This window comes from Gambusia affinis, linkage group LG14, assembly GCF_019740435.1.
Source record: "Gambusia affinis linkage group LG14, SWU_Gaff_1.0, whole genome shotgun sequence".
NCBI lineage: Eukaryota > Metazoa > Chordata > Actinopteri > Cyprinodontiformes > Poeciliidae > Gambusia > Gambusia affinis.
In genome coordinates this window covers 13,507,726-13,525,497 of record NC_057881.1, presented here as the reverse complement: position 1 = coordinate 13,525,497, position 17,772 = coordinate 13,507,726, and the positions used below count along the sequence as shown (strand labels likewise).

General features: G+C 42.6%; 2 protein-coding genes across 3 annotated transcripts in view; both read right to left on the bottom strand.

Moving 5' to 3' along the window:
- Positions 1-62: 62 nt before the first annotated feature.
- snrpd1 (small nuclear ribonucleoprotein D1 polypeptide) lies at positions 63-4,525 on the bottom strand. Its single transcript, XM_044138493.1, has 4 exons — positions 4,375-4,525; positions 3,752-3,828; positions 1,511-1,702; positions 63-329 (listed from the first exon to the last, which is right to left on the bottom strand). Exons 1-4 carry the CDS (start codon positions 4,386-4,388, stop codon positions 253-255), a joined length of 360 nt encoding a protein of 119 aa, XP_043994428.1. The 5' UTR covers positions 4,389-4,525; the 3' UTR covers positions 63-252.
- Positions 4,526-5,344: 819 nt separating this feature from the next.
- Positions 5,345-17,772, bottom strand: part of LOC122843618 (ankyrin repeat and IBR domain-containing protein 1-like) — a 22,615-nt gene continuing 10,187 nt past the window's right edge. The window contains exons 5-21 of one of the 2 annotated variants that reach the window (XM_044138485.1): positions 17,074-17,265; positions 16,067-16,184; positions 15,763-15,983; positions 14,905-14,993; positions 14,680-14,824; positions 14,352-14,512; positions 14,073-14,161; positions 13,718-13,848; positions 13,298-13,432; positions 12,580-12,666; positions 12,408-12,474; positions 12,183-12,328; positions 11,921-12,099; positions 10,982-11,033; positions 10,779-10,835; positions 10,506-10,629; positions 5,345-9,382 (exon numbers count right to left, since the gene is read on the bottom strand). In XM_044138485.1, the coding sequence (XP_043994420.1) occupies positions 8,085-9,382; positions 10,506-10,629; positions 10,779-10,835; positions 10,982-11,033; positions 11,921-12,099; positions 12,183-12,328; positions 12,408-12,474; positions 12,580-12,666; positions 13,298-13,432; positions 13,718-13,848; positions 14,073-14,161; positions 14,352-14,512; positions 14,680-14,824; positions 14,905-14,993; positions 15,763-15,983; positions 16,067-16,184; positions 17,074-17,265 (3,291 nt within the window). In that variant the 3' untranslated portion in view covers positions 5,345-8,084. The remainder of the gene's footprint in view (positions 9,383-10,505; positions 10,630-10,778; positions 10,836-10,981; positions 11,034-11,920; positions 12,100-12,182; positions 12,329-12,407; positions 12,475-12,579; positions 12,667-13,297; positions 13,433-13,717; positions 13,849-14,072; positions 14,162-14,351; positions 14,513-14,679; positions 14,825-14,904; positions 14,994-15,762; positions 15,984-16,066; positions 16,185-17,073; positions 17,266-17,772) is intronic. The other variant, XM_044138486.1, reaches the window with a different exon arrangement.

Sequence of the window (17,772 nt, the reverse complement as noted above, 5' to 3'; positions counted from 1 at the left end):
TTAATAAGTCTCTCCTAATTGTCAGTGCAAGCAAAAGAAGGAGCTAATTCTTGTTTAGTGCAAAAACACTTTATTAAACATTGTTTTGAAAAAGAAAAACAGAAGCTTTGACTTTTTTTATGGTCTTAATGTACAAAAAAAAGAAAGAGAAGCACACTGAAATTCACAAATCGTTTCCTCTAAACGAAAGGAAGAGAAAAAACATCCTGTACAAACAGTGAGGTGATGAGAATAAACTGGAAGACCAAAGAATCATCTCCTTGGTCCACCTCGCCCTCGTCCCCGTCCTCTGCCACGTCCACGTCCTCTGCCTCGTCCGCGTCCCGCCACTGAGGAGACACATGAACACATTTAAACATTACCAGAAGGAAATGGAGCGAGAATGGAGTAAAGAAATTATTTACAATCAGTCCAAAACATAATCATAGCAACATTTAAACCCAATAACACATTGAAGATTAGGCCAAAACGTAGCAAAATCTAAAATAAATCATGAAATAACCGATATATATATATATATATATATATATATATATATATATATATATATAAAATTGCTACTACTGTCAAAAAATTATTTGACAGGCTGGAAAACATTTCACAATAGGCTGCATGAAAGGAACCAAACAGTAATAAATATTGAAACAAAGCTGAACATAAGGGATGTCTGCATTGAATTATTTAATCACAAACACTTAAACTATTTTAAGTTCATCCGTTCAAACACATATTTAATATTTTAAAATATGTTGCATATAAATGGTTTTTTTTTTTTGTGTGTGGCACTTTTGGTGCTTGAAATTACAAAGCAGACTTTAGAAAATGTTCCAACTCTCTTTACTACGACTCACATGCAGAAACAGGAGGTATATAAGATATATAAAAAAATTCAAAGATTGAGAGAACAAAACAAATAATACACAAACACAATTATTTAAAGTTCTGAGGGATCTGTTTAACGCCCTCTATTGATGCTAAAAAGTGTTTCAGAACAATACTTACACAAAAATCAGACACCATTTACAATTTTACACACACCATGCATCAGAAATATTGTGGTTAATAGATTTAAAATTCATTTAATGTGGAAAAAAAAATTGAAGTTAAAGTTGATCAGGAGGAAAAATTAAGCGTTATTGCAAGCTTTCTTCTTGATCTTATTGCATTTAAAATACAAATAACAGCTTAAAATGTTATTAAGCTAATTAAAAGCTTCACTTTTCAAATGACCAAGTTTGTTCTGAATCTCACTAATACTGTAGTTTTCTGCTGGAGGGGTGGTTGTGAAAACTGTAAACATTCCTGTCTTTGTTATCGCCTCAGGAAAGTTCCTCTTAACCAGAAACTAAAAACTCAAAGAAGAAGCTGCTTTGGACTTAGCAGCAACGGTCTTTAAATTTTCCTTGACATTCAGAAAACGGTAACATTAAAACTTAAAAGAGCTTCTTTGAAGAAGCTTTTAACCAAAGGCTCAGAGCAGACATTGTGTCGGTCGTTTTAACGTTCTCACCTGCTTCTCTCTTCTTGGATTTGATCTTGGGCTCGATGTCCACCAGCAAGGTGTCCAGAGGCAGGCTGTCCGGCAGGATGAAGTAGCGGATGTTGTTGCCTCGGATGCTCAGCGACTCCAGCTGGGTGGGCTCCCTGTTCTTCAGGGTCATCTTCACCGCCTTCAGGTGGGTGTTCATGCTCACATCAACGCCTAAAGACAGAACAACAATCACTCATTCACCACCTGAAACGCAAAGAGCTTCACTGGAAATGCTTCCTAATAATAAAAGTCAGGACAAAACTGCTTTTAACAATCTGACTTAAAAGGAAACAAAGCAGTTCTGTGCACCCGTCTGAAAAAGCACTAATTTCAGAGGCACTCAATTCAGAGGTTATTGTATTTGAAACATTTCATATTCAGCAAAACCTAACCAGATCTGCAGAAAAGCCCTGGAGCAATAAATAAATAAATAAATAATTTTTTCAAGAATTAGCTATTACCAGAAAAAAGGGGCATGCTTTTGAATTACTAAAGTTTAGTGTTTATGGCTTGCAGAGAGAATTCATAAAGGCTTAGGGTTTTAAACCGAATTATATCTCAACACCTGTATCTGCAATCATGATTCTACGACTTTATCAGAATAATAGTAATATTTAAAAATCCAGACAGAGTAAAGCTGATACCTCAGGCCAATGGACCTTACCAGAGGGGCCGCTTTTCATTGGCTGATGCCCATTCTACGTGGTCACGTGGGTGGCCGTCTCACAAACACACGCTTCTCGTTAGCTAAGTACAGCATAATAGCAGTACTGATACAACTTCTACACCTTGAAGCCTGTCTGCTACACAGTCTTGCGTTAGCTAAACAGATCAATATGCAATGTGTACTGTATCTGATATACACTAAAGATTTTATTTTAGCAGAAAAGGCTTTGGACTAAACTGTTACTCGTGTTAGCCACTCTAGCACCAAGTACAGCTGGTCAATCAACCATCGCTGTGTTCAGGGAAGCGCTGATTAATAATCCAGAAATAAATATCAAGCCTGGAAACTTGATATCGTAACGGAGTGAATGTTTTGTTTTTAACGTAATCTTTGCTCGTCCTGCGGGGCACAGGCGGTTGCCACGGTAACAGGTGTACTTAAACTACAAAGAGAGAGAGAGAGAGAGTAAAAAGGTAGTAGTGGTTTTGAGTTGATCACCTATTCAGGTTATTTTACATTTGTTTACCTTTGCTGTGGCTCATTACAGCCGCTGTAGTTTCTAAACGTTGGACTAATTACCCTGTTCGTTTGTGACTATACATCATTCACAACAAACATCAAATAGAACAAATATAATTCATAAAATGTTAACAAACAAATGGCTTCTTTACCTTAACAGAGCTCTTTGGTTCCTCTTATCAGTCTGTAGCTTCTCATATTGAGGTCATCAAACCAAGTTTCATATCTACCATAACTGACTGACTGACACCTGCTGGCCTCAGGTTTGCAACCAGCTTGTGACTGAGAAACCAGTAACCTCCTCCCAGATGATGACATGGACTTGTTAGTTCCTCTGTCCATTGCAATAGCTGATATATCGTGAAAATCCGGTAGAAATTATGCACTAATGGAGTCATGTTTACATAGAAACAATGCGCTGCGAGGCTTTGCTTGTGAGACTTGCGGTCACGTGGGTCGGTTGTGGGCGGAGCTTGGTAAGGTCCATTAATTTCAATAGGCTGAAACCCCCCCCAACAAATTTCAGTACAAAACCCTGATTTGTGACAGATTTCATAGACCAAATCTGTCACTGATTTGGTCTATGAAGACAAGTAAATTGGCTCAAAGTAACTTTTAATCACAGTGGTCTTTCTTGATCCAGACTGAAAAAACATTTCCCTGTGATGAAAGTTGCAGAAGTCTTCATCTAAATATTAGTACGGCTGGTGCTGTTAGAAGCTGTTTAAAAGCAGACCTGAAAACATTATCTTCTAGAAGTTTTTAGTGTTTGCCCTCAATCATGTTTGATAAAAATAAATTAAAAAAACCCTTCTGTCACTGACAGAAGGGTGCTCTACTCACACTTGCCTCTCATTTGCAAGTTTCTCTGAATCCGAGTATGCCATTTTAAAAAACTTCAGTTTTTATGCTGCAAATTTGCACTAACTGTATCGTGTGTTATTCTTGGTTCTGCTTTTATATTTTTAACTTTTTTTAATACATCTTCATGCTGGTAAACTGAAGGACATTACAGATTACTTCTATTCTCTTACCTGTGATGGTGCCGTGAACCTGGGTGCCATTTTTTAGTTCGATGGTGACGGTCTCATGGCTGAGCTTCATCAAAAACCTGTGGACAGCGTTGTAGGTGGATTAAAACGATATCTGGGCACAACGTGTTAATACATCTGCGATACTTGGACTGTTGTTATTGAGCCTAGCATTAGCTCGTTAGCCTGTATTATTAGTTTCTGCATGTTGAGTTTTTAGCATCACAAAACTCGAAATAAACACCGACAAGCAATTTATTTAACATCTAAACAAAGAAAAACCCGAAATAAACTACAGTATTTATTCAAAAGCAATAAATCACGGGAAATGGAAAGACAACTTTATTTAGCAGGTCAATGCTAACGTACACTGAGACTAGGGTAAAGCATTAAAACCAGCGTACAACCAATTTTCGGGTATTATAACGGCAGCACAACTAGTAGACCGTGCATAGTCATTGGAACATTTCATTTGAAACAACGCTCAGCCTCCATTCATTAGGAAGTTCTTCCCGCCTCTTCGCGATCAATTCGCTTCTAATCTTCACCCATCCGTCTCCATCGGCTCGACTTTCTCATCTCATATCCCCGCACGCGTTAAACGGCAACCCCTTGTCGCCCCTTACCTGACTAGTTTCATCGTGGTGGCAACCAGTAGAGAGAAATCCTCCACTGAAGAGAAAAATTATAGCGATCGAGTGAAAACACAGGCCGCCGTTGTGTGTAGGAGAAACGTTCAGGGATGTGACGTCATCAAGTAGCGGCCGAGAACAGAAGAGATCCTGCGCTGCTGCCGCCTAGTGGCAGAAGGCTGTACACAAAAAGTTCAAATTCACAAGTTTTTACTACAATTTGTTGAATAGTTTTTTTACATTTAACCCGCGAATTGACAGGGACATATAAATACTAAAGGTAAATAAAAACGCATGACCTGACACTTTCGTATTTTTTTAAGGACGTTTGTCAAGTCAGTTACATTCATACCCAATGAATATTTTCCATCTTATTACATTAAAGCAACCATGTTCAGAATATTTTGTTGGAATCTTATTTAATATTACACAAATTTGGCACACTGCTGTGGAGATGCATGAAAATAAAAATGGGGGCAGGGGGACGGAAAAATACAAAGGGGTGATTAAAATACCTCTCATCAACTTCCTGTTTTGATGTCGGACAAATGTTCATTTGAAAGCTTGTTTTGGTAGTTTCCAACTTCACGATTGTTTTTCAGTAACAAACATTTATGTGTGTAGGCAACATTAAAGCTAATCTGAGAACTGAAAATCTATGTAGTAGCTTTTAAAAAGTGGCTTCATGACAGCCACACTTTACTAACTTACTTTTCTAAAGCTAAAAGTGCAACACATTGGTTTTTAAGTAATAGTTAAAATAAAGCTGTGGAGGTAAAATCTAACATCTGCCAATTAATTACAGTTGATTTACTATCATCTCAGAACCAGTCCTACAGAGGTATTGGCTCCTTTCGCACCCCTCACCCCCTTTAGAGCCGCCATAATCAACACATTTCTAATTAAGATCACGTTTGACCTGATTACATTCTTGTCGTTGGAGAACTCCAGAAAGACACAAAAACACATTTTCAGTTCTTTTTATTGAGTAAACTCTGCACTGACACTTTCACTTGTATATTTGGCCACACATCAAACCTTTCTTGAGACCACGCGGGAATGTATCAAGTAAAATCAATGAAGAGTGCAGTTTCTTTCTTCTTTTTCCCTTAATTTATGAAGTTGTTGGTTTAGCGCAATAAATCTAGAATACAGTGAGAGGGGCACCAAATGGCACTGGACAATTATTCAACACAAACAGCCCTATTCTAATTTAGAAAAAAAAAAAAAAAAAAGACAAAACAAAAGTAATAATCATTCTATTCCACCTGCCAGCTATGCTGGTGTAAAATGAAGACTTCAGGTTCAGTGCTTCCACTAAGAGAAAACCGACCTGTAATCTGAAACGTCACGGCTCGCACCGGTCCCTCTAACATCGCGATAATCGACGTTAGCCGTTTCATTTGGGGTCATCATGTCAGCTGCATGCATCAGATCTTGAGCCATGAAAGTTTGATTAAAGCACCAAAGCATCTCTCACCACAGCAGGCAGTGTTTGAATCTCCTGTAAACATTACAGCAGGGAATGAATGACGTAATGTTCTAGCCTGAGTGAATGAAACAAACTGAACATTCAGATAAACCGGCTGCTCACTGTAGTGTGAAAACCTCCTAAAAATCAACCTCGTCACTGTGGGGCTCATTTAGGACAAATGAGTATTTAAAGCGGCGCCTCCTCCGTTTTCTTTAAATAAAATCTTTGCTCTGCAGGTTTAAAAAGTGAAAACTATAATAAATATCAACAAGTACAAGAAAAAAGGCACACAGACCAATAAAACTCTGGCCTTAACTTGAAAGAAGACCATCTCTGTCTTAATTAATAAAGGATAAATTACAGTAAATTCCCATCCCACATTTGATCAATTACAGCAAACTGTACCAGTCAACAGCAGTGGAGTAGATATGATCGGCTTTCACTTACAGTACATTAACTATTACTTTGTCTCAGATATTATGTGCAAAACACTTAAATCAAGCAGAACATAATAAATTAAGTCGCTTGAGGTGTTTTTTCTCTTAAATGTCAGAAGAAAATAATGCATTTAATGACTTTTGCTGTAGTGTGAATTTCTTTTTTACGAGCCTCAACATCAAAGTTAAAATAATGAGCTTAATTAAGTTAGATATCAGCTAATAAAGCAATGTGTGTTATTCTGCTATCAGAATTACATGGCAGCAAAAAAACGCTCTACTCAAATAACTTCTTTAACCATTTCACATTATATTGTTTTACATTTTGACTTGTTGGAAATTTGCCTTTCCAAAAATAACTCGCCTGAATGCGTTAGCTGAGATTTACTTTGAAATTATGCAAATTTTAGAGTTTTGCAGACAAAAATTACGAGCCAAAGTGAGTTAAATGCAGCTTTGATCAGAGGTTTACAGAGACACACCATGATTTTATGACTGTCATATTAATTTGGGGATTCAACAATTAATCTTCCCAGTTTTGAAAATCATAAGATAGCACGCAAATTCAGTTTTAAAAACAAAAACCAGGTGGAAACATCTTTCCTTCTGCTCAAATATGAACATATATTTACACATATTTAGCTGCATATGGATCAGACGGCTGCACTTCATCTGTATGCTTTTTTGAGCCATCGACAAGCTGCTATTATTCCAGCTGTAGCTAGCTAAACCACTTAGCTGACTAAATCATTTAGCTAGCTAAACCATTATCTAAACCACTTACCCTCGGGCGCTTAACTAAATATTGGGGTGTATGAACATATTTGAGCCTGGATGTATAATTCTAACTATGTGTGCTGTTGAGAAAATCTCTAACTTATTCAACTACTTCTCAGTCCAACGCTCCTAAAAACGGCCTTAAATGGTATAAGGAGGAGCATTGTTGTGATGACGTGCTGAAGGCGGAGTGTCGGAAAATGGTGGAGCTTCTTAAACGGACAGAGGCCCAATTTCAAGGCGCCAAATTGCAAAGTTAAAATTTTATGTTTGATATATGCAGGATTTTGATATCAACTGAAAGTAACAGTTACTTTGACTGGGTTATAAAATGGCATTAAAATACACACTATTCCAAAGTGTGAAATAAACTGAATAAATAAATCAATTAAAACCCCAAATAAATATGACCGGGCCTCCATGATGAGTATATGTAAACTCCACTATTCTTCAGATGCGCTGAAATAATCTTTCGTCTGAGACGTGCCTTTGAGCAAATCGGTCCACTGTGAGGAGGGATTCGACTTTAAACGTCCCTGGAGCAGAAACACAACAGTACAACGTAAGAGCGATGCAGGAGCGATCAGTGTGTTGGCACCACCAACAGGCACGGGAATCTGAAGTAAGCCCCTCTGATTGTCCAGCGCACCCATCGGGCTCCGGGTTTACAGCAATCCATCTATAATCAATCAGTCAGTCAAGTGTTAAAACATGAGGCATGTTTGGATTGGAGCACCAACACTTCATCCTTAGACTTAGGAAATAAATATGAGAAGCAGGAGGATAAATAATTGTAATAATAAAAATAAAAACAATGGTTTATGTGTTCTGATAAACAGATTTTCTTTCACGTAATCTGAAACTTTTTTTTTGTTGTCGTCATGAATAATTGGTTGTCTGTTTCTGGAGCAACAGACAGAAAGCACTTAAACTGTCCAACCTGTGTGTGACATCATCTTTAAATACAGTCTGGTACAACCAGTAAACACTCTGATCGGTTTCCTCGCTGCTCGCCGTCACACCAAGTGTTCCTGCTCCTCCCACTCCTCCGGCGACCCGCCCCCCTCCAGCTGCAGCACAGTGTCTGCTTCGCTCTCCGGGTCAGCTTGGCCGTGTGACCGCGGGTGTGTGTCCTCTTCGTCCAGCGACAGGTCCGACACACACCCTGCGCTCACACCCTCCTCTCTGACGTCTCTGTTTTCCAGCTCCAGAGAGGCGGGCCTCTTCGGGGCCTCGCGGCCGCCGCTGGCTGATGCTCTGGGCGCGCCCTCCAGGGGCTGCCAGACCAGTGCGGCGGTCCCGTCCTTCTCGGCACTGGCGTGCGTGTCGGGGGAGGAGTCAGTTTCTGTAGTGGGCGGGGACGGGATGAGAGCCAGGTTCTGGGGGTTGTTCTGGGGGTTGATGTTGTTGTTGAACCAGGCCATGATGTTGTCCAGCAGCTGAGCGCTGGCTGTGGGGTCCAGGGCCTGCAGGCTCTGGGGGTCGCTGGGGGTGAAAGGGCCCCCTGCTGGAATCACCGGTGAAAGCAGCATCTCCGGCTCCAGCTCCGGCGATGGGAGGCACAGCTGGACAGGAGGCTGGGGCTCGGACCGGGGCGGGTCCAGAGCGTAGGTGGAGGGATGTTCGGTGGTGTAGGAGCTTCCTGGCTGGTAGGAGAGCTCTGCTTCGTCCAGATCCCGGCTGTAAGCGCCGGGATGGGGGGGGTTATGAGTACAATCCAGCGCACAGGGGGCAGTGTGTTCACTCTCAGCTGAATAGGAGCCGCAGTAGCTCGGCTCTTTGCTGTCATGATGGGGGTCTGTGACGGCGATCTGATCCAGAACGGCGTGTGGACTCGATGTGTTCTGGTCCGGCCTGTGGCTGCAGTCGCTGTAAGGAGCGGCGATCGCGCCGCGGCTGCACGCCGGCTCCGGGTCCATGTAAGGAGTGGTGATGTTCCCCAGCTTCATAAGGCTGTCGCCCAGCTCCAGCAGCTCGGCGCTGAGGGTGGGAGGAGGGGGCGGGAGGGGGAGGGAGCTGAGCACGGATGGCTGCATCGTGGTGGAGTCTGTCCTGTTGGGGGGCCGAGGAGGATCCAGCAGGGAAGCGGGGAAGGAGGGGCCTCGGGCCCCCGGAGGATCCTCCATGTTGAGGGAGTGCAAAGCGACGTCAGCCAGATCGCCCGCCGTCCCCGGCCTCCTCTCCGCGCCGCCGTCCAGGCCCTGCTCTCGCCGGGACTCCTGGAGCGACAGCTGGATGGCGAGGAGGATGTTGGGGTCGTCTTCGTCGAGGGAGCCCAGGGCTCTCCGGCGCCCTTCTGTCCTCTCTGCTGGCTCTGAAACAGACAAGAAGAAAATCTCTCAGTGAAACAAGGCCTGATGCGTTCCACTGGATTATAAATCGATCTGAGTGATCACGGCATGTGTGCGCTTCGATCGGACCAGATTGATGGAGCAATAAAGTAAAATCCCATTTGCTGCCTGTCTGCTGCTCTGACAAACCAGTTATATATAGAGGCAAGAACAGAAGTTGCATGAGTTTTTGTCAAAAATCAGAGAACTGCCCCCTTATAGTAAACAACAGAGAAACCTGCACAAGATTTAAGCTTTTGGTGGTAAAATGTACAGTGGCCAACAATATTCATGCTTCTTTTACCTTTCTTACATTAAAGTTGATCTATTCAGCTTCCTTGAAGAGGTTATCGTAGGTCTATTGCTAAACAAAACATGTTCATGACGTTTTTTTAACCACATCATTGTTAGGTAATGGGATTTTAGTCTGATCAGTTCTGCGTTTGAGCTGTTTTAGGGTCTCTTCGCACTTTAAATCCAAATATTCTGCTGCTGGCCACGCCCCCCCAACTCTACATGTACACGACCACGTGAAACTGGCTGCAAACAGGTACACAGCTGACCAAACGTTCTGGTGCTCGGCTTGGGTTGCTAGGTGATGCCCAGAGCTCCTCTGGGGATGCTAGGTAACAACACAGTGCCCATTGATTGTAATTTAACAATCGGAAGGTTTTTGAAACGGTTGATTGTCCAGACCCCCAAAAACTTGTCTGGGTTGTTCTCAAGCACTTAGACCGTTTATAGAAATAGTTGAGACACAAACGGCTGCAGAAGACGTGAGACGGGGGGAGGTTCACCGTAGCAGTACCACAATCCTCAGCATACAGCCAGAGCTAAATCCAACTAACATTTTGTTGCTAGACCTGAAAATTAATGTTCATAAATGTTCTTCATCCAACCTGACTGAGCTTGAGTGGTTTTACAAAGTATATTTATGAGCAAAGCTTCAAAAGATCATTACAAGTGTTCACTCTGCTTTACAATTATGCACTACTTTCACATCAAATTTCCATCAAGTACATCTTGTGGTTCTACACTTACTAAATGTGACGAATTCAGGCGGATAAAATGGCAGAGAGTGTGTTAAAGCTGCTGCGGCTGCTGGACCTGTGTTATCGCTCCTCCTGCTGGTCTCCGGCGTGTTGCTGCTGCTTCTGAGGTTGTGCAGACTCAGCATGTCTCCTCTGCGTCGTGGTCTGTGTCTGCGCCGGTACTGGATGTCAGCATAATCCTGCAAAGAGCCGTCGCGTTACCCCGTTACAAACCAACGCAGAGCAGGTGCCTCGTGAAGTAGTTCATAATGAGCAGGTGTGCAGCCGCAGGGGGACAAAATATAGGCCATGCATTTGCACTTTGTGCCAGGGAATTATGGTATGTTACCTGCGACTGTCTCTCTCTGTGATCTCCTGCTCCCAGCACAGAGTGACGGCTTCCCATCTTAACACACATAAGCACACTACGTCAGCTGCAGTCATGCTGTAGCAGGACCTCATGCAAGGGCAGGTCAGTAACGGTAGGTTTAGGAAGCTTAGCTGATGAAAAATGTGACAATGTGTGTTTTTATTTATTTTTTTGGCAACTACCTCAGGTGATGCAAAGCCAAGGTACTCCCACTCCCATGATCCTCCAGGGTAACTGCAATACAGATTCATCCAAAAGGTTCCCACATATTTTACACAGTTTCAAAATTAAAATAGAAATAGAAACGGTTGATATGAATTTTGGCAGACATTTCTAGGAGACAAGCTTTAAATATGCAGAAAAAAACCCGAACAATCCCCTCCCCCCGTCAAAAAACCCAACAAGGACAAGAAAGGAAGGGAAATAGGACACATGGGAGAGAATGCACAACAGACGAAAATATCTAAGGAAGGACAAAACAAAAAACAAAAAAGGAAGGAAAGCAAGACATCAGGTTGGGAGGAATGAGAAAGCAAAGAAAAGAAGGAAGGAAGAGATGAATAACAGAAAGAAATGACACAGAAAAGGATGTGATGTAGGACACAAAGGGAGAAGGAAGAAAAAGGACAAGAGAATAAGGGAAACGGGACATAGAGGGGGAAAGACAAAGAAGAAAAGAAAGGAGTAACAGAACAAAGAACAGAGAGAGGGAGGGCACAAGAATGAGAAGAAAGACAGAAGACCACTAGGAAAGTAAGAGAGGAATAAAACAAGTAAGAAAGGATAACCCAGAAAAGAAAGGAAGGGAGAACAAAAAAAAATATGAAGGAAAGGAAGGAATTGAGGACACAAGGAGGAAGGACACCAAAACTAGGGGAGAAGAACAGAAGGACAGATGAAAGACAAGGATAAAAGGAGCATAGGAGGAAGGATCAGAAAGACAACGATGGATGGACAGGAAGAAAAACACAGAGAAAGGGAATAAAGAAATCCAAATATTTTGCCACGCTCCCAATTTCCTTACCCATATTTATGCAGGCCTGTGTAGCAGCTCCATGTTCAGTGAATTTCAGATTAAGGCAACAAGAACGACACTGTTAATAAGCAGATTTGTTTCTTACTTCCTGCGGGGCGGGTCAGGAGAGTCGTTGGGAGCGACGCCGCGGGCCACAGATGCCAGAAACTCCTGCCGCTTCTGCTGCACCAGCCGCGCTGCGCTGATTATTTTGTGCCGTGGCGTCCTGAGGTACGGCCGATTGACCTTCTGAGCCAGATCCTCCACGACCATCTCCAGGTCCGTCTGGTGAAAACAAGGGGACAGGATGAAGACGGCCTGATCCCAAAAAAAAAAAAACATTTTTTTAAAAATCTCTGAAAGAGTACCTGCATGAGTTCAAATATCTCCTTCTGCGTGCTGCCCTGCTGCAGAAAGAAGCCGTATGGGTAAGAGCACTTCAGCACGCGGCGCGTCTTCAGCAGCTCAGTCACGCCGTCCTCAATAAAACGGGTGTCTGGAGGAGTGCCCTCACCTGGAGCCGGACAAGAACATTCATCCAGCTGGTTCCGCTGCACAGGCAGGATCCAAACAGGCAAAGTTCAAAGACTCACGGCTAATAAAGGCTCTGCTCAGCTGCTCCATCTTCTCTTTTGCCGTTTTCAGCAGCTTCTGCTCCAACTGACCCACAGAAAGGGAAAGGGTTTTATGTTTATATGCTCCCGGAGAGCATATAAACATAAAACGCACAGCACATATCTCATCGTTAAAGCATGCGCTCAGCACCTTGTAACTGTGTTCATGGTTCTTGAAGCGAGTGTAGTAGTGCATGAAACGGTCCAGCTCCTGGAAACTTTTGTGCTTCTTTTCTGCCTGGAAAAGCATGGAAATAAATAAGTAAAAGTGCTCAGACTCATTAGAAAATGTGTGGTAGTGTATAGCACATTAAATTATGTGAGGCATTCGGACATCAAGTCCCATCAACGTTGGATATGAGCCAGGATCTCAGATCGTTTGAATGTTGCTGGGTGGTGGGAAACTTTAAGAACTCTTATTAGAGTAAAAGCGAGCATGACATTACTTCACACTTTGAATCGGCACTTAGGCTTAATTTGCCATTTTCCTGATTTATCTACGCACCGTGCTACCTCTGCTGGCATAAACAAAACTAGCTTACAAGTACTTTGTCAGGCTCGTATAGCTTGCTGAAAAGTTACGCGTCAGTTAGCTTCATCTTAATTCAACTATACTAAGATATTTGCACTGGAAACTAGACCAAAAATAAATATCTTTGATCTAATTTTGTGTTTTTGCAGTGTGCACTCTTACTCTGGTTTGAAAGAAGCCTAAACAAATGTTTTTTTTTAATAGCTTTGTTATCCATTAACAAATCTATTAATAGATAACAAACATGTGTTTTGCTAACATATGGATGTAAATATGAGAAAGGGAAGAAGAGCCCTGTTTTAAGCTGAGAAGAAAAGCGTTTTTTTTTCTCTTCTACCTCCACAGTCATTTCTTTGGACTGCTCTTCTAGCTGCTGAATGACCTCATAGCGAGTGCAACGATAGTAGCCTCCCGTGGACGAGCTGTGCTTCTTCCACTCCTCTAGGCAGATCCAGCAGAAATCATATTTACACTGCATGGAGAGCGAGAGAGAGAAAGGCAGCAGCGTTTGTTGTATACAGAAATACAGAGTTAGGGTCTCCAGACAAAAATGTACAAAATTCTAGACTTCTGAGTTCATTTTATAAAATGAAAAACGAGAGTTTGCTATGACATGATGGCAGATATCTCTAAAGTGACCTGGAGAAGACTTTTCCAGACTCTGTATTGAATCCTGTCAATAACCCACACAAACATCACACAATTAATTATAATGTGTCAACAAATGACAAGGCAGATCAGAGACTGTGCAGCTTACTTTGGCACATTGCATGTGGTTGCAGCCCTCATTCTTCTGAATGGGCGACTTGCAGTTGGCACAAGGTTTGGAGTTGGTCAACAACCACAGGCAGTTAGCGGCATCTTCGTACGCCTCGCTCACTCCTGCCACTGCGACAAAATCACACGTTAGCAACATTTCTCCTGTCCAGCACCAGCATTCAGGCAAACAGTCGGCAAATGCCAGAGACCTTAACACCTGTCAGGCTGTTAGGGAGATATATTGCAGACTTCCTGGTGGAAAGATCTGACAGCTGCAGTAAACTGGCTTGTTGTGGTTCAGCTAGAAAGATTCCTGGTGACTGAAAGTTCCTGGAAAAAGAGGTTGGGCTTACATTCCTCAGGCTTCATCTCTGTGACTTTCTGGAGCCAGTTCCTCCACATCTGACAATCACATGGCTCGTGGGCCTCGCCGAGGCATTCCCTGTGGACACGAGGGGTAATAAACAGAGCTGAACACAGAGAAACCAACACAAAACCGGCTTGTTAATTTAAAATACAACTGAAAGAGGGGATAAAATTTCTGCTTTTAGCTCTTCTAACAGCGTTAATACAAATTCTGTGGACTCTGTGTGTTTATCCATGCCTGTACAATAATAAATCATGGTGTTTACCAGCAGAACAGGTGACCCTTGCCGCAGTCGACAGCTGGGGATGGCAGCAGGGGGAAGCTGTGGGGGTCGCTGTCTCCAGGGCCCGGTCTGGTGAGCCTCACCGCTCGCTCACAGCGAGCCGCGGGACACCAGCGGATGGATGGGTTGTTTTCCACGAAGGCCTGCAATACAGCATGCGTAAGAGGTTAAAAAAAAAACACAGAGATGAATGTTGGAAAGCAGAGAGAAAAAGGATACACAACACTTTAAAAACAAAGACAAACTGGACATAAAAAAAAATCTTTCCTTTGATTCTGTGATTCCAATAAGCCGAACATGATGTTTCTACCTTGATATCAAACTGCAGGTATCGCTGATCCATCTCTCTAGAAACCACGCTCTCTATCACATGTACAGGAACCAGCTGGTAACACTCGTAGGCAGGGCAGAAGATATTGTGAGCATCACCTTCCTGGATCTTTATGTTCAGAAACCTGAAAACAACAAAAGAGAACAATCAATACGGCAAAAAGTAAGAACACATACAGGTACACACTGGAATTAAAGGCCTCACCCCTCCCAGCAGGATCTGCAAAACTCATGACCACAGGACATGTCAATCGGGTCTTCAAAGACTGAGATGGAGCAGAGACAGATGCCACACTGCAGGGAGAACACAGAGAGAAGCCACAATCATGAGCTGCTTTACCTACAAAGCATGTGATAAAACTGTCTTTAAAACAATACTGTTCGATTGTAATGAACTGCATTTTTATCTCTAAGCTACAGTCCTTGGGTGCAATACCTAGCAAAAGTATTCACATTTTTCATTTTGTCATGTTGTTACCAAACGCTACCAAGTATTTTATAGAGAATTAATGTGAAGGAACAACATGAAGCGGTAAATAACTGAAGTGGAGTAGCTTAGAAAGTTTTCTAAACAAAAATATAAAAAAACAGAATACTTGGCTCCTCTGATTTGACACGTCGATCAATCATTTATTTACTCTGTTGCAATTCGACCTGAAAATCGTTGGGGGCAACTCTCTACCAGCTTTGCAAAATTATATCTGTGAACCTTGATCTTCAAGTCTCGCCTCTCCCATCTTTAGGTCGAGTAGCTCAATTGAAGATATTAATATGCTTTGATGTAAAAAGCATTGAAGCTCTGGCTGTGTGTTTTGGGTCACTGCCCTGCTGCAAGGTGAACCCCTGCCTCAGTCTAAAGTCTTTTATAGCCTCTAACAAGGTTTCTTCCAGGATTTAGCTCAATTTTCCGTTACATGTTTTTATGAAAGTAAAAAACACAGAGAGAAGAGAATAGCAGGAGGTCTTTAACCTGCTGCTACCAAACCCCAAATTTAACTCTTCATAACAGGATGCAAAGGATGCTTTCCATGGCATCTTGCTGAACTCTTTCCTTATTTCTCACCGTTGCCAGGCCTTCCTCTCCTGGTGTCAGGCAGCTGTCGGTGGGGGAGGTGAGTGTGAGCGTTAGGGGTGAGCGCGGCGTCCTCGGAGTGCGGGGAGACGGCAGGGTGTCCCAGGCATTGTAGCCGCTGGGTGGTGGGGTGGGCATGGTGACGCCAGAGCGCTGGCAGCAGCCTTCAGCATCCGACATCCAGGCTTCCAGAAGCTTTTCTCTGTCCCAATCTGAAAGAATGACACACACAAAAAAAAAAAGACTTTACACCACCATTAAGGAAATATCATGTTTCACAAAGTTAGGAACACACCATGTGCTCGAAGTAGGGCTTCAGCTGTGAAAAGTGGAGCTTGCAGCATGTCCGCAGTCTCTACGATCAGCATGTCCTTCAGTCGGCGCAGATCCTGAATCTTCAGTCCCTCATAAGGCTGGAAAGAGAAACATTCAGGTGGAAAAAAAAAAGAGGTCAGCTTTTGTCAAAAACAAGAAAATAACTGTGTTGTGATAAAACTGGGAAAGTGAAAAAGATCGTGAGAAACAAACAGATATGTGGGGAAGAGCAGGAGGGGGTAGCTGTAGTGGTGGGATGGAGAGATTAGGTATTAGCATGGATTTGGCTGCAGGAATAAAGATCAAGCTGGTATCTGTTGGCAGCAGCTGCAGCTATACAACTGTGCTGGTCCCCTAAATGCAAGGAGGCTGAGAAACAGGACGAGAGGTCTGGCATGTGCATGCACCAAGAACCACTAAGCTGTGACCTTCATTAAAGAAAAACCGTTGCAAAGACACAATTCTGTTGATGAAGTCAAAAAATCGACGTTAACATTGTGAAAGCTGCGATCTATTTGGTACAAATCTACAGTTTGTTCTTAGGCATCTTGTTTACTTTGACGTTGGTGTCTTCACTGGTTATAGCGTTTAGCCTGAGAGTCCAAAAATTATGATACTGATCACTTTTGGTGCATCTTCTTTACTCTCAAAACAAATTTTTTCTAGAACTGCAATAACTTTGCCTTTAGAAAGCTTTACCAAGTCATTTTGTTGCCAAAACAAACATATATCTGAAAGGCAACGATTAAAGTAAGACAAACAAACACAGTCTATGCTGCTAGGTGACATTAGCAAAAAAAAAAAAAAAACAAGAAGGAAAATAGTCTGATTGTCATTACATAATCATTTCAGCCATGTGTGTAGTACTGAAGCAAAATGTGACAAAAAATAAATAAATAAATAAAAAATCGATTCAAAGATACGACGCAGGTTTAAAAATAACTTGAGCCAGCAGGAAACCCCCAGATCTCGTGACGGTGTTCTCACCTCCTTGTATTGCGGCAGGCGGTTTTCACCGTGTGCGTCTCCATTTGACTGCTGAGCCGAGGCGCAGGAGAAAACCATCTGCGACTCCAAGCTGAGTGCCAAGTCGGTGTGGTGGTGTCGCTCGGCGTGGTCGCAAGGCGTCAGCTTGTCCTCGTCCTCCACAAAGAGATCAGCCTCGCTCTGGATCAGCAGCTACACACCGCGGGAAGAGCACGAGAATGAATTTACGTCAGAGGAAACAAGGTGACAAAGTTAAGACAACCTAGAGCAGAGCTTTCCCCAGAAAACCTGCTGAGCCCGGTGGTTGTGGCGCTCAGCAGTTACTCATCCAGCAGCCCGCCGTGTTTTTGAGTTTAAAAATGTTTAAAGGTTACAGAAAATGTAAAAATATCACTTGATAATTATGTGTTGCCAAGATTGACTCAGTTTTACACACTTTCCAGATTTTCCATCCATTTTCTAACACCCTTGTCCCTAGTGGGGTCAGGAGAGATGCTGGTGCCCATCTCCAGCTAATGTTCTGGGAGAGAGGCGCCAGTCTAAAAACATTCCAGATTTTTAGATGTTGAAAAACTTTAGAAAACAAAACATCATTTTCCTTTCACACCAAAGTTGCACAATCTAAAATCTAGATAAAATACACTGGGCTTTGCTGCTTTACTTTTAGGAAATGTAAAAAAACGCTTAAAGCCTGTGAAA

Coding starts and splice junctions, on each gene's coding strand:
- snrpd1 (XM_044138493.1), bottom strand. Junction 1,703..3,751: donor GGTTCACGGCACCATCACAG/GTAAGAGAATAG, acceptor TTCTGTCTTTAG/GCGTTGATGTGAGCATGAAC. Junction 330..1,510: donor ATCCAAGAAGAGAGAAGCAG/GTGAGAACGTTA, acceptor GTGTCTCCTCAG/TGGCGGGACGCGGACGAGGC.